We start from the raw sequence: 15,780 nt of genomic DNA on the forward strand, positions 1-15,780 counted from the left end.
TAATAATAACTATATCTGAAAGCTAATATTATTGTGACAGATATATTAAAATGGATATTAATATAGTAACATCATTAAGCTACATACTGTATTCTGATGATATCAACTGCCACAATCAGTAGCTGATATACACAAGTAAGAAAGCAACATTTGAGGCAAATATAGTTATATCTTTATTTAAAATGTTTCCATAATTCAAAGACATTATTCAGAATTCAATGTTGGGGTTTTCAACAAGGACAATACAAGGATACGGGGAAACAAACGTTGCAACAAATAATAGGCATTCATACAATTTTCTTGGCAATTCTCAAAGTAACAGTATATATCAAACCATTCAGGGGGACAATGTTTTAATCGGACTGCATTATACTGCTGAGTGGGACATCTGTCCTCCACATTCTCACGCTGCTTATATATGAATTAATCTAATTTATGAGTTGGAAGACTTATTATCGGAATTTGTTTAATGTTTGGGTAGTTTACAAGTGGTGTAATAATGTAAGATGAAACGGCACTGCTTCAGTTATTCAAGTCCCGTATAAATTCACTGGGTCGTATCACAAGTCTTGTAAAAACATCTAGATAATGCACTGTACAAAAAATGACTTTAAATTAAGTTATGGAAAACTAAGGAAATCAATGTTTGTAATCCTTGCAACTGTGTTATTGGCTTATTCAGAATTTACAAGTTCCAGGGATGTTATACATCCAGTTTTTTCTATGTGCAATAAGAGACTCTGTACTGTGGATACAGGTCACTGGGTAAAACAGGGTCAAAGGCAGCAGTGATAGCAGTGTAAAGCTTGACCTCTCAACTCTGACCAACCTCAACTCAGTTCTCTACATAATGGTCAAAACAAGTCCACAACTAATTTCCCTCAATGGGAAATCATGACAATCATTATAACTTTTGAATTGTTTGCTAGATCAACCAATCCTTGTTCCCCTTTTTACAATCATTCCAGGAGGAGATAATGCATATATCATAAAAATACAAACAGCTGGTGTGCTGGATGTCAGATGTCCTCATGGGAAGGTTTACAGACAAAGCTTTCTGCCTGTAATGCATATTTCTGTGTCAAGTATGAAACCTTTACTAATAGGTGCAACCAGAAAAGCCTTAAGATGACGGAGCCGCACACTGGAAGTACAATTATATATACAAATAACATGATGAATTTCTCATTCTGAGGCACATTTAAGCTTCTCCTCCACCAGGTTTCTGTGGAATATAAAATGTAGGATGGTAACATTTCTGCTGAAACTAAGACGACAAAATTTAGACCCTAACCCTATGTCTGTATTAAGGGCGACAGTATCTATAAAGTTTGTCTACTTTATCTTAAATCAATAAAAGGACAGAATGTTACAAACAATGTTGCATCAACCATTTGCTTGTCTAATCTGTGAGATCCATAACACATATTTTTGCCATTCCATGAAGTTAACCATCAGCCCTTACAGCTGCGGTTAGAGGCACTTGTCTGTTGATGTAGGCAGGGCCATGCACATAAGGAATCATTCCATGCTAAGCTGTATGAGAGTTTTGTGGAATATTCAACAATTAAGGAAATGATAGTCAACCGTCCAAGTCAGACACTTGCTGACATTAACCCGGAGTTGCTCTATGCACCAACTATTAAATGGAATTTCTCCATTTTATTTATTCTGTCCTTTCCATAGGCTGCACGTCCAGTAAAAGACTCCACCAGTCTCTTCTAAAGTGCTCAACTTGAAATGTGCCCATATCCCAACAATCCTGGCTGGCACAATAAAGGAGAGAGGAGTAAGGAGAGAGTGATAGGAAGTTGTTCCACTCAGAAAGTGAATCGTCATATGAGGGCAGGTGACTGAAGTTGTGTGTAAGTCATTCAGAGGAATTGTGGGTTAAATAGAAATCTGTTGAAAATGATTTTTTGGCATTTGTAAACAATACAAAATGCAGGATTTGAACAAACTATGATAAAAAATAAATAAAATAAAGTGTACTGTCATGGTTTCTTTGGCAGTACGGGCCTGCAGTGTTGACAGGGACATCAATACAAGAGGGAAAGCTCTAAACCCCCCTGAGGTCCTCGTTAGTTCATAGTGTGGGCTGGTGAACTCTATTCCTCCAGCCTCACCTCCTTCTGTTAAGGCCACTGGTGATAGATGCATCTTTTTCATTAATCAGAGGTCGTGTCCATGATGCGCTTGGAGCGGTCAAGCAGGCGGTGGCTGTAGAATCTCCAGAACTGATTGGACAGGGGGTAAAGACAGTAGGGCTCTACCTAAACCCCCTCCAGCACGGTAACAGGCATATCCCAGCATTCCCATCATGACGCCCTTCATGACAGTGCGCAACACCCAGCCAAAACGTGAGGGAGGTGCAACACTGAGGAGGAAACACACAAATTGAGCAGCTGTTGAACTGTCAAAGCAAATACGATTTACATTTGTTATTCTGAATATCAATTATTTAACTAAATCAACATACCTCATGATTTCACTAATGTTAAGCTGCTTCTCCCAGTTTCTTTCGATGCCTGGAACATGGCCCATCCCAACGACTCCCACCACCACCGCAGGCACTTCTGCAAAACAGTATGAAATGCTCTAGTGACAAATGTGCCAAGTTGGCAACGCTGCCTGTGAACGCCCCCTGGCAACTTAAGAGAAACTGATGCACCAAGTCATTCTGAGAGAGGTTTGGGGAATAGAGAAATTACCAAAACTCTGATGGTCGACCAAAGATGTAACAGCAGTATTAACTGTAATATGTTATGGATTCACAAATTTATGAGTATTAAGCTTTAAGCACCTGACTGTGGCTGGTCCAGTCAAAGAAATACCAGAACACAATGAGAAAGCTGAATAGTCTATATATAAAAATGTATATCATGTACCACAAGATGTGATGCCTTCCTGATTGAGAGGTGAAATACTCACTCTGGGCATTAGAGGGAGCCTCCACACAGCGTGTAGCCTGACGGAGGGTGTGCGTGAGGTAGATGTCTCTTTCAGCCACAATGGTCTGATGGAGAGCAGGAAACTCTCCGATCATCTCTGACATGGTCTGCTCCAGCAGGTCTTTCTGTTTGCACTTCTCTACGTCCTCTTTACTGAAACATATAGTGAGGAAATAAAGCTCTGGGTCAATCTGTTTAAACGTTAGATTCTGAATTTATTTTTTGATGAATTTATTTCTTAAGGATTTTTACTGTTCAATATTGTGAAATGAGCACAACATAGTTTATGCAGAACTACAAGTAATTTGTTGTATGAATTCAACACTTCATGTTCAGTATGAATCTAGTGAATGACTTTTAAGCAAAAGACTGCATTGTTTATAATTGTGAGAGACTTTGAAACTGTCTGTCTGCCATGTGTTCAGACTGGAAAAAATGAAATTCAGAGCATCTAAGAGACTTTAAAATACTTTTTCACGTTGTGCGAATGCCTCAGATCATTGGCTTTCAAAATGATGTTGGAGGATGGACACATAATAACCTAATGCAGAAAGATTCCATTCAGATCTAATGGACACTGGCAGTCGAACAAATTGGCAGATTTGCTTGTGCTCTGGAAAATGTGTGGGCGCACAGTCGCTCACTCAACAGGGCGCACACAGATATTATCAAACATATCTGAAGCTGCTTTTTTAAGTTTAATGTTTGCTACCAACTGCCGCAATTTCCCCAAATGTTGAAATTCATTGATAGTGAGCGTTTACATTTAAACTTCCCTTTTCTTTTCTTTCTCAACCTCTGAAGAACATTAGATATGCAAATAAGGCATGTTCTGAAGTCAGTCAAGTGTTTGTTGAGTACTTTCCAATTTGACTTTCACAAATTTTAGAATCAAGTATGCTGTACATCTCTATGTTGCTAACCAGCAGCATCTAATAATAGACAGAGAACAATGTTTTCTTGACTACTTGGAAATGATGTTATACCTGATTGGATCTGACAGAAAGCAAAGACCCCAGGCCAGACGAGCCTTCTGCCACAGACTGAGGGCAGCAATAGCCCTTTTGAAGGTCACAGGGATCGGCCTGTCCCCCAGGTGAAATTTACAGAAGGGCACCTGTCCAGCCTGTGTGGAGGGAAAAACACCAACAATGAAAAAAAGAGAATAACATAAAATAAATGATCAAACTCGTTCTCACTTTTGTGATTTACCTCCTTGAAGGCCTCTCTGAACTCTCCTCCAGGAGCCATGCCCAGCTGCTGTGTGATGTGAGCGGAAACTTTGAGCAGGAGAATCTGCATCAGGCCAGACATCAGCCCATTCTGTCAAACACACATGGCACAGAGAAACAAATGTATACGTTTGGTGATCATTTTTAATTTGATGACATAAGTACAGTGTTTAGTTTAAGGTAGAAACGTTGTCCAAGACCTTGAAAACCTGTATTTTCTCCAGAGGAGGTGCATGTGTGAACGTAAATGTCCGAGTGAGAGGCTCCAGATTATCTGCGGCTGTCTCCGCCTGGCCTACTACTATAAAGTCTGTAGAAATTAAGGAGATTGTGTGAGCGATGTGTGAACACAGCGGGGGATCCCCGCTGGATAATTGAGAGCATTTGTGGCTGTTGTGAAAGCAACCGTGCAGAGAACCTCCTGCTGCATTGTCGTGTGTGAAAGGCAAAACTCTGGGTAAACACCGGACCCAATTTTCAGAGCTTTACCCACAGGTCATGTTGGAAAATGGCTTTACTGACTTTAAGACTTGCTTATGAAGGACATATCAGTGATACATCTTTCTCCATTAACAATGAGTACAATCCTGCACTCCGCTTCACTGTGGCTGTCCCCATCGACGACCTCACCATTTCTACCTTATTCATAATGAACTTCACTCTCTCCATCTTTGCGTCACTGTTGCTGTTCCGCACGCTCTCTTATCCCTCACACCCACCACCTTTCTTAATTCCCCATCTTTCTGTGAGCCTCACCTGTTTGATGGCCTGCTGAACCTTTTCCATGTTGATGTCTTTGGCTTCCTTTAGCAGTGTACTCTCGTCCATCTTCAACATCGACACTCTGTACTGACACAGCTCCACCACAACCACGTCCGGCTGCACGGCGCGAATCATCTGTGTGACACAGAAAGACAGCAGTGGGTTTATATAAGAGACAGAAACAAAGTAAGAGAGCATAAGAGAGGGAGAGACCACCACCTACTCTACAGCTCCTCTCCACATTCACAGTTCCTCCTTTATTCACCAACACTTCACAGCATATCAAATCTGAAATGGGTGTGAATGGCAATGTGTGAATTCTCGATGTCCCACCATTGCCACGTCCTTTTTGCTGCTGTCACTGAAGTGTGCCGTGCCCACCAGGTACAGGAGGCTGCCGTCGGGGGCAGTGAGACGTGTCACAGTCTCTGGGAGCTCAGGAGACGACTGGCGACGCTGAGCTCGCATCTGCCAAAGCAGCTCCACTGCCTCACCATCAGCTGGGCAGCCACCACAGAAACGAATGAAAAAAAACTTATTATGTTTGATGTTTTAAACACATTATTAGTGTTTCTCCCAGCATTGAAAGCTTCATCCATACTGCCTCGCTACTAATAATGGAGCTTTTTAGTCAAGTCATAAAACGTCTGCAGGGCTAGAATATGGTGAAATATGTCTGCGCCTTAAGGCAACTTCTGGCACATGTATTGCATAAGGATAAGCTGCATTCTTAAGTGGTTAATACAATATATAAAGAATTGTAATGCTTAGTTTATTATTGCTCAAAGCATAGAATTATTGTAAAATGTTGTCATGTTGATAATCTACACAGTTTGAAAAAGTTTTTTTTTTTTAAACAATAATACAGTCCCTTTTTTAAAATGGTGTATTGCACCATCTCTCTGACGAAGAACAGCACACGCCCAGTATTAACAAGCAGCTTACAGAGATCTGGAGGTACACACGGCAGTTCGTCTTCTGATGGGCAGATTAACTCATCCTGTGAAACATCAAAACACAAAACAATATCTTAGACACACAGCGCCAGGATTAGGGAGACTACGCATTTCCAAGCTGAGCATAGTTTGTGAAACACATGGGGATTGCACAAAATGAAGCAACTGGTTGACAAACAGCATTCAAATGTGTTATTACACAAGTCAATCACACAAGCCAATCTCTCACCCACTCACTCACTCACTCACTCACTCACTCACTCACTCACTCACACACACACTAATACTTTTACACACCTCTGAGTTGTTGTCTTGGTCCATGTTTGAAGCACTACAAGCTGAAGTGACAGAGAGCAAAATGAAGAAGTGAATGCCTGCTCACACCACTCAGTCTGTGGTTTAAACAAACAGAACAACACACACACACACACACACACAAACACACACTAATAATAGGTCAATAACTTTAACCTAAGGTCCCATGACAAATCATTCAAAGTAAAACAGTGTACGCTCACTATCCTTGTCCAAAGGTTAAAGTCTCCGTGTATAGATTCAATTCAGTCATAACATTAGTTTGGAGCGGACTAAAAAACAAATATACTTAATAAATATATATATATAATCATAATATAATCATACGTTTGCTCATCTGGGTAAGATGCTTGTTATTATGCATTTCAATATAGTCAGGATGTCTTGAGGCATAACTGCTGCCAGTGTCGTAGTAAACAAACTTTTCTACGTCCTTCATCACGATGAACAAACAAGTGCATCAGTGTTTCTGGCTCAGCTCCACGAAAAGTGCGTTAAACGTTTAATCGAGTTTCATGGGTGAATAAAACGCTTAGGATTTTAAAAATGAATTCTCCTGAAAAGACACAATATTAGGTTTAAGGACTCAGCCACACGTCAGCCCTATGTTGTCAAACAGCGGATCACGTCGAGGCGACGGCTAACAGCTGCGGTGCCGACTGCTGACGCTGCTTTACGGGTGTTCGGGTAAAGCAGCTGTTCACGGCTCTAACGCTGCCGGGGGGAAAGTGGAGGATGCCCCAAGTGTTTAAGAGAAACGAAGAGGTACCTCCATCTCTGCCGGGTGCTTTCACCGCAGAGCCCGGGGAAGAGGTGCCCATGCCGGGGGGGAGGCACGTCTACGAGCTAGCTAACTAACTAGCTAGCTTGGCGTTCGAGACTGCTAAGCTAACCCATAGGCGATAACAGCTAATTCAAGCTAACGCTAACTAGCAGGAATGAAAACGGATACAACACAATACAAACACAATGCTGCTCCCCACTACAACAAGTGCTAGTTCAGATAAATTCGCTGTCAACAGAGGAAAAAGCTTCAACTTACTGAACAAGCTGTCAGCCCGTGTGTCCGTGCGTGTGTACGTGTAGGTGTGTGTGTCACTTTGCTGATTCTCCGGTGTAGTGCGAACTGACAGCCGCGGTGCATTCTGGTACACGTAGTCATCGACTGTCAGGAGGCACATGTGTTGTTGTTTTTTGTATAAAGAAAAACGTGTTTAATTTTATTTCATTTCAGGCATTTTCACATTTTGTACATCACAGTCAGAGTCTGGACTTTCATCCCCACATTCCCCCTGTCCTCAGCCTTAAAGGTCCAGTGTGTGAGACTCAGGTTAAAGGGGTCTATTGGCAGAAATTGAATATAAAATAATTGTGTGTTTGACCTAAATAGTACAAATTGTTGTTTTCTTCACCCTAGAATGGGTGTTTTATATTTAAATACTCGATATCTACATCGGGTCCTCTCGACGGAGGCCGCCATCTTTTTTTTACGGTACTTCACCACAAGATGTCACTAAATTCTACACACTGGACCTTTAAATTTGAAGATTTACACAGAAAAAAGAGCAGTGCCGTGTTACAGCATATACAACATGCCCTCACACACTGGTGCTACTTGTCCTATAAAGTGCTTCTGGATGCATTTTGTGTGCTTGAGTAGTCTGACAAAGGGATTCTGAGCCAACCTTTATTGTGACAGTCGGAGAGACCACATCCTTTTGTCTCTTTGTCGCTACTGACACATGTAAAGCGTCCTTGGGCTTCTTGAAAAGTGCTATTTACATTCAAGTTATCACTATACCTCCCACAAGGCCCAACAGTCCCCTTATGAAACCACTTCAATTCACCAGATCAGGATGGTTATTTGCATTTGCACCAAATTTCAGATATCATAAATATCAGTCCCCTAAATATGTTTGACATAGTGCCATGAATTATTCTGAGAAATCAGCGAAAATTTTGCGAAGCACCCTCTCACTGATTTTTATCTGCTAAATGTAATGGGTTCTTTCCTGACACATACCACATCCCGGTTCTGTGGTCATCTCTAGCTTTCATTATTTAGTTATAATAGGTGATATTTATTGTGATAATTATCAATATCGAATGATACATTGTTGTTTTTATCTAGATATCATTTTTGGCTCAGCCATCTACCACTACAAATCTTAAAGCGTGTATTTACTGAATACCCCAGACAATGAGATACAGAATGTATGTAGTTGCACGTATCCCACAGATAGGCCTGTGACAATAGCGATAAAGTGTTCTACAGTATTCAGATATTTCCTTTTTAATTGAGGTTCATATGTGCAGCTGCAGTAAATGCATAAGGAGAGGTTGTGGTAGGTGCCCATCCCCTTGTCCACGCACTAGTGAACTCAACCCCTCGGTGTGAAAGGTGCTGACATTGCCTAAATGCTTGGTTTATCTACAAATCACAAACTATTCTAGCAAGTCATTCTTCCACAAGTCTCTTTTGGCGATCAAGCAGGTGTTAGCACAATGTGAGACAGTGGAGCACTGAAAAAACAGCAGTTGACAATCATAATCTTTGTCTTTGTGAGTTCCAGTGAGGAACGATTCAACAGCAGCTCGCCGCTTCATTCATTTTGACATCACTCACACGAGAAACCAGCAGAACACAGAGTCCAGAACCAGTGAGTCCAGAACCAGTGAGTCCAGCTCCAGTCGTCACGGTGAAGGGATATTCACGTCGTCAAGAAGAAAACACCCACGTTAATTTTCTACTAGATTTCAAAAGATATCTATCTCCTATTACCCACATTAATACGGATAAGTCACTCACACAGCCACTCCTATCACTGTAGAATATTCTGCTCCTTTACAAAATCTGCCTATTTACCGATAAGTAATGATGATCCCTAATCAGTGGTGAAAACAGCGACGACAAAGCGAATGTGATTTATCATATTTTAAATATCCCACGAATTACTGAGTCGCCGACAGTGTCTATACAAGTACAGCTTTCTGCGAACTACGATGCTGTAAGCGCAAACCTTATTGCCACAAATATATTGTGATCTTTTGCATATTGTTGTGCAGATCTCAACAAGTGTATTGCGTGAGCTACCTTTCTACTTGGTTATTGTGATAAAGGGACTAAGCGTTATCATAGGTGTTTAAATACATCTCGTCTGAAGCCAGAATGTACTTTTCTCTGCAAATATGCATCAATCCAAAGGTGTCTTGAGCTTGTCTGCCATCGCCGCTCATCCGATCTTCACTGATAATAGTGGTTTGAAACTGCACTGTAGCACCCTGTTAAAGTATATCACTGCTGGTTTCATTGGAGGGTGATGAGCTATACACAGTCATCCTGAGACACGAATGGGACATCAGTGCTTACAGTAATACTCTGGTAAACACAACCATTATTCATCATTCATCTCTGAGTATTTCAACAATCTAAAAGTGCTTCCCTATCTTTCTCATCAGTCAGCCCAATCCTCCCATCACAGAAGTGTGAGAAGTAAGAGTAGGTGAGCAGGGGGGGCTCTGGATCGGAGTACAGGATTGACACGGTGGTCATGTGCAGATAGGAATCACAGTCGGCGTTCCCCTTCTTCTCCGTCTTTAACATTCCCCGGCGGCGATTAGCTCCCCCGGTCTCCCTGCCAGTCTGTCTCTACGGTGTTCTTCGTCCTCGTCTTCCTCGAAGAGAGTGTGGTGTATGCTGAGCAGCTGGTGTGTGGGCGCTCTGGCCAGGGGTGGTGTCGGAGGCTCTGGGTTTACTGCCTGAGTGAGGGGCTCCATTTGTGCCGGGGAGGACTTGGGACTGAGCGCATCCTCACTGGACGGCGGGTTGGGGCTCACGCCATTTACATATGCAGTGGTGGGCAGGGTCATGGTAGAAAAGGAAGGGTTGGTAAATTCCGGAGAGCACACCTTAGTTTCTGCAGAGTCAAGAAGGGAAAACAAGACAGGAAAAGATACGAGAGGAGAGAAATGTGGAGGTGAATAAAGATAAATATCAGTATCTTGTATCTATTATTGCTTATTTGCAGGATTATGCAAGGAACATTTGGTTTAGATGTGATGCCCTGCTTGTCTGGTATCTATGAAATTCCTTCAATGTTTGACCCGATGGTTTCTTGTTAAAAAAATGTGAGTAATTCTGCCAGAAACCAGAAAGAGACGAGTAAAGATTAGATTTACCTGTAATCGCGCCAGACACATGAACAAGGGTATGTGTGCCTTCAAGGTACACTGTGTCTAGGTTGTGCTCTGAGGGAAGTGGTTCCGCTATTGTGGCCTCCACCTTGGGCTTACGAATGGTCAGCATATACGGGTGGACGTCCAGTGAGAAGTTGCGACTCAGCTTTTTCTCCATCGCGCTTAAATCTACAAGTCAAAAATCAGATTCACTTAAAAATAGGGAAGTAAAAAGGAACATAATCCCTCCAAAATTAGCATTAACTGATTTTCTTGCATTTTGGAGGCAAGCTGTGAACACAACATTTATCTGTTAACACCATATTGTATTCTTATGGTTTGCTATCTTTCTGTTTGGTTCTGCTCAGATTGTTTATATGGGTTTATCGGAGCTGACAACTTGCTAAGATGCTAAAGAAAGTGAAAGATATTGACCAAAACAGTAAATATCTGGGCCATGAAACCAAAACAATCAGCTAAAAGACACTGACTATCTCTGGGGATCTGAGGGGGACAGCAGAAGTGAAGGATCATTCTATAAGAGTTCATTAAAGTGACTTTTGAGCAATTGCTGATTTCAAAATTTAGCGCAGCTTTAATTTAAAATCTCTTTTTCTGGCATGTTCACTTACAGTTTGTAGAGCTGTATACCTTTTGTTGCTGGGTGCTGTGTGCCTTTGCTGTCCAGAAGTGGTGCGATGAAGTGGTCGGCCACCGTCTTTCGTCTGAGCGTTTTAGGTTTTTCAGGCTTGCCGTGATTTTCCAAGCGTGTGAGGGTAACAGGTTCCTTTACAAAGAATAGAAAACATCATATCACAGATTAATGGCAAATAAAAAGCACTCAGTAGAGCACACACTTGAGCCAAATCCTTCCAATCCTACACATGTTTGTTTAGTTCTTACAGTTGATATATAAAAGAAAAAGGGAAGAGAAAATAAGAAGGACTGAAGGTTCTGAGGGAGAAAATGGTGAGTTGTGACATTGTTGTTGGGAAACCGTTGTACCTTGAATGGCTGAGGGAGAGGATTCGAGGATGGGATCCATTTGATCTTCTTGCGAGTCCGTTTGTTGATCAGCGGCTCCCAGGCCATCTCCCCCACTCCCAGATCGGAGGGATCCATGTTGGGATCGATCGTTTGTATCCCACAGTCCCTCACTGTGGGCGTAGCGTCGTGGTTGGACTGTGCAAGCGCAGCCAGGAGCTGCCGGACCACGTTGTCATACATGAGGTCACTCTCGTTGGTGATGAAGTCCAGCCTGTTGAGGGACTTGATGTGGTCCCTGTTCTCGTTGCAAAACATGGCCAGGATGTTGATGTCGCAGAACTGAGACTTCTGCCAGCGTCGCCGTGTTTTAATCCCAACTTTATGCAGTTTGTCAAACACAAAGTTGGACTTGCGCACGACAAACAAGTGCAGCAAATTGATCAGGATGATGAGGTTCATGGTGCAGAGCAGAGATATGTCCACAATGGCCATGATGCGCTGCAGCTGAACAGCAGGAAGCTTACAGTTCACCCTGAGCCTCAACTCTAAATAGCTGCTGATGTCTGGGGGCTCACCCAGCGCACAGGTGAACTCGTTCTGTCTTTGGCGGGCGTAGTAGGCGCTCAGGTAGGAAATGGGGATAGAACTGAGGCAGATAATAGCCAGGTGGCGACCCAGGTAAAGCTTAGCCAGAAAGTTACTTTGGCCTCGTCTCTCTAAGTATTTCTCAAACAGGTTCTGCTCCGGGCTCTTCTCCTTCTCTGCGTTCTCTATGATCTCCCTCCTCTCTCGCTCCGTTATGCCAGGTCCCTTGGACTGGATCTGCTTCTCGATCTTTGGAGCTCGGCCCTCAGCAGCTCGATGGTAGCAGTTGTCGATCTCTTGGAGCAGGAAGTTGAGCTCCGAGGTGAGTCGCGTGGAGGCCATGAACTCCCAGCCCAGAGCAGGGATGTACATGATTCCAGCAAAGGCCAGCAGGGCGTAGGGCAGGAACTTGTGCTCAAAGAGTGAGGGCCAGAGGTGATGCTCCACACCAGGTAAAGCATCACTCAGCTCTGTCCAGCAGTAGCCTCTTGCATAAAGTGCCTGGTCCCTGGTGAAGTTGTGCGGTGTGTAACAGTATATGGACTCCTCTGAAGAAAGGGCAGATAGAAACCATCAGTATAACTCACTCAAACAAGTTGGATGATTATATTTCATCATGGTGGGATTCAATTTGACAAACTGAAAGAAGAATGATGCAATGCTATATCCTAGATCTTATTTTTTGGTTCAACCTCATGAACAGTATTTGGCAAAGATTACATAAATAATGTTAAAGAACAACCAGCGGCTTTAGAGCAAGGTTTTACATTTTTATTAACAGTTTGCTCTTAACTATTTTAATGCAAGGAAAAGTAAACTTATCTGAAACATCTGTAACTGTAAATCTGTATGAGCACACAGTTCAACGTCAAACAACAGATTCATAATGTGAATCAAACATTTATGAATTCTCACTTTCACATCTCTTCTAAATAAGAGACCACAGTTCCATTCTGGGGATGAAACTTGCAAAGATCTATTCACAATCATCTCTGAGGAGGTTTCTTGTATCGTTCTGGTTTCATTTATAAGAATCCTCCAGAATGGTTCATCTGTGCAGCACAAAGCACTGCGTCTATCCTGCTCCAAGTTCATCTATATCAGCTCAGGCTGTTAAGTACAGGTGTCAGCACTTCTACCAGCAAAGTGCAATACGACAAACTATAACCATAACAATATTTCAAAATAAAAGAACTTGAAATGAAGTGGATATCAGCTGTGACATTCCTACACAGAGTAACAGAGGGCAGGCTGCTGTCCTTGTGCTTTAATAGTTATATTTTGACAGGGCTTTATTTATCCTTGACGAGTGACAACCAGAGAAGTTGTCTAAACGGTCACATCTCTCAGCTTAAACGCTCGGTCCCAGCTGGTTAGATGCTGCTCTGCAGAGTCTGACTCAGCAGTGAACTAACATCCCTCCCATCCATCGTTTCCCTCTTGTCTTTCCAATCGGACTCCCTTCTCTCGCCCCTCCCAACAATCCATGCCTTCATATTCAGAGTCCGTCTTCCTCACTCTGTCTCTGTGTCTCTCTGTCTCTCTATTCCTCCCTTCCTTATCACCTTGTTACACTGGGACAGAAGACACAAACGCACCTAACATCGTATCTGTATCTTTTACACAGTGAGTCTGGAGGTGTACATCTGTTAATTTCTTTATCAATTTTAAAGAATTGCAACTCATGTGTATATCCCCAAACCTGACCTCATGGCTGATGCTATACTTCGAACCCCCTCATACTGGCTAAGTGTCTTACCTGCAAAGTTCCTGGTGAAGACGAGGGTGACAAGCAGGATGGGGATGATGACCGTCCCTATAGTAACAACACGATCAAAGGGCAGCTCCAGCTTGAGCTGCACCATGAGGCATGCCAGGGCCCCGGCCTTATCATCCTGACAGGAGCCCGGCAGGATCAGCTCCTTCAGCTTCTCGCCGGCAAGCAGAGCTGTGGCCATGTCTAAGTTCTGATCGAGGAGGTTCTGCATCCGGACCACAGAGGACACACACTACAACCCCTCTCCGGGCAGGAGGGGAGTGCAGACTCTCCCTGCGGCAATCACAGACTCCTCAACACAGTCTGACACACACACACACACACACACACACGTCAAAGTGTGCCGACCTCAGCCCCTGTCAACATGTGTGGGGAAGTAGCGGGTCATCCTGTTCTGTGTTCTTCACCAACACACACACACACTCCTCTCCTGTGTGCGCTCCTATGCTCTGCCCCGTCTCCTCAGTGCCTGGCCTGCGTCCCCACACGCTCTGTGTGGCAGGATGAGGAATGAGCTGAGTTTAGGAGGCGTCCCTGCAAACCCCAGGGAGAGTGAGTGTTGGCTGAACAGTTGTTCCCTGGGCACCAGTCAGGAAAAGCTTAGACCAGTCGATACCTGAAAGACAGACCGCAAGTTAGGGTGATAAAATGTGGCTAATTATAGGTACAGCTTTAAGTGTGGCTGAGAATATACTACGATAATGAGCAAATAATGAATTGATATTGCCTCACACCTTCTTTAAGAATGTGTTCTCATCCAGCGTCCTTCATAATGCAGTTGTTACAGAGGATGACTAACCCACAGGCTCTAAGTGAGGTAACTACAGAGTTTTTTTGTTGCTTTTAATGGAGCAAGGACACTAAAGGGCAAGTTTAGTCTCAGGGGAGCAGGCTAGCCCGGTTTCATTCTGCGATTTGACAAATCTGTCTGTTTTGGACACTAACTGTCCCCTGCCGTTCTCTGGACTCCTTGTGGTCTTCCTCTCTGAGGAACAGCATGTTCTCACAGGGACGTCCTGTGCACCCGGTGGGACGTCTTGTCATGTGTGAGAGCGAGTGTGTTCATGTGAAGCACACATATGCACGTGAATGCAAATGGTTGTGCTGAAACTGTGCAGGGGGTGGATCAGCGGCTGCAGCTTGCTCGTTGCACTTGAAGGTTATGTGAATGTCCTTTTAAGTGAGGAGTGTAAATACATCACCCCTTCACATCAGCAGCCCTCACCCTCTCTCCCTCCTCACCCTCTCTCTCTCTCTCCTTCCTCGTCCTCTTCTTCTTTCTCTCCTCCTTACTCCCTCTTCCCTCCTCTCACTTTCATCTCATTACACACTCACACACAGCTCATCTATGAAATCCCATCAAAGCTGAGCTCTCTTATAGTCCAGGCCGGGAGAGTGTGCACTTAATGTCCTCGGGAGCGGAACCTTGAGACCGGAAGGTTTTATAGCACTCTCACCCACATGATGAGAAAAGGCTGACCTCAAGCAGTAGGCTCAAGGATAATCAAAAGGGGAAAAGAGCTTTGCTTGATTTTAATTTAATGGAGCAGCATCATATTTTAAGTGCTCATTAGAAGCTGCACTGCTGTCAGGAAGTGAGCCACCTGCACCGCTCCAGTCTGACGGATTACTGCATGTCCCTGAGTTCGGACAATGCTGTTTGTGTTTAGAGGGAATCCCACGTTCCTTTGCTGCTACAACATCCCACTAATCCAGTTGAGCCAACTACAAAGAGGCAGCAGAGTCAGGGTGAGAAGATCATGCTGTCACAGTGAGCTCATCCTCGTGTTAGAGGATGCTTCTCGCTGTGGTCTCCCCTGCAGAGAGGCAGCGTCTGGGACAACAGAGGGAAGACATCTGTTCATTCATCATGAGCTGACAGTTGCAGGCAGAGGAACTTTCAGTGCACACTTTGAACACCTAGCTACAGCATCTGGCACACATTCAGGGAACCTACACAGAAAGACAGGACAAAGTATCTTCAGTATTTCCCTCACTTTTGACTTGTCCGAAACGTTGCAGCGATGTTTCATCAGGGT

General features: G+C 43.5%; 2 protein-coding genes across 3 annotated transcripts; both read right to left on the reverse strand.

Moving 5' to 3' along the window:
* Nucleotides 1-160: 160 nt before the first annotated feature.
* On the reverse strand, nt 161-7,330 carry trabd (TraB domain containing). Of its 2 annotated transcripts, none has more exons than XM_062389767.1 (10): nt 7,259-7,330; nt 6,199-6,239; nt 5,891-5,945; nt 5,279-5,445; nt 4,940-5,080; nt 4,164-4,274; nt 3,938-4,077; nt 2,932-3,104; nt 2,480-2,576; nt 161-2,377 (listed from the first exon to the last, which is right to left on the reverse strand). In XM_062389767.1, exons 2-10 carry the CDS (start codon nt 6,220-6,222, stop codon nt 2,206-2,208), a joined length of 1,080 nt encoding a protein of 359 aa, XP_062245751.1. In that variant the 5' UTR covers nt 6,223-6,239; nt 7,259-7,330; the 3' UTR covers nt 161-2,205. The 2 variants fall into 2 exon arrangements, with proteins under 2 accessions (XP_062245751.1, XP_062245752.1); XM_062389768.1 differs by having other exon boundaries at nt 6,199-6,293.
* Nucleotides 7,331-7,435: 105 nt separating this feature from the next.
* panx2 (pannexin 2) lies at nt 7,436-14,318 on the reverse strand. The gene is made up of 5 exons (XM_062389289.1): nt 13,724-14,318; nt 11,398-12,512; nt 11,044-11,179; nt 10,396-10,581; nt 7,436-10,133 (listed from the first exon to the last, which is right to left on the reverse strand). Exons 1-5 carry the CDS (start codon nt 13,950-13,952, stop codon nt 9,814-9,816), a joined length of 1,986 nt encoding a protein of 661 aa, XP_062245273.1. The 5' UTR covers nt 13,953-14,318; the 3' UTR covers nt 7,436-9,813.
* Between the last annotated feature and the right edge of the window lie 1,462 nt (nt 14,319-15,780).

This window comes from Platichthys flesus, chromosome 6 (genome assembly GCF_949316205.1).
Source record: "Platichthys flesus chromosome 6, fPlaFle2.1, whole genome shotgun sequence".
In the NCBI taxonomy this organism is placed as follows: domain Eukaryota; kingdom Metazoa; phylum Chordata; class Actinopteri; order Pleuronectiformes; family Pleuronectidae; genus Platichthys; species Platichthys flesus.

Coding starts and splice junctions, on each gene's coding strand:
- trabd (XM_062389767.1), bottom strand. CDS start 6,222: ATGGACCAAGACAACAACTCAGAG. Junction 5,446..5,890: donor GTGTGTACCTCCAGATCTCT/GTAAGCTGCTTG, acceptor GTGGCTGCCCAG/CTGATGGTGAGGCAGTGGAG. Junction 5,081..5,278: donor GCAAAAAGGACGTGGCAATG/GTGGGACATCGA, acceptor TGTGTCACACAG/ATGATTCGCGCCGTGCAGCC.
- panx2 (XM_062389289.1), bottom strand. CDS start 13,952: ATGCAGAACCTCCTCGATCAGAACTTAGACATGGCCACAGCTCTGCTT. Junction 11,180..11,397: donor CTCTCCCTCAGCCATTCAAG/GTACAACGGTTT, acceptor TTCTTTGTAAAG/GAACCTGTTACCCTCACACG. Junction 10,134..10,395: donor TGTGTCTGGCGCGATTACAG/GTAAATCTAATC, acceptor TTGACTCTGCAG/AAACTAAGGTGTGCTCTCCG.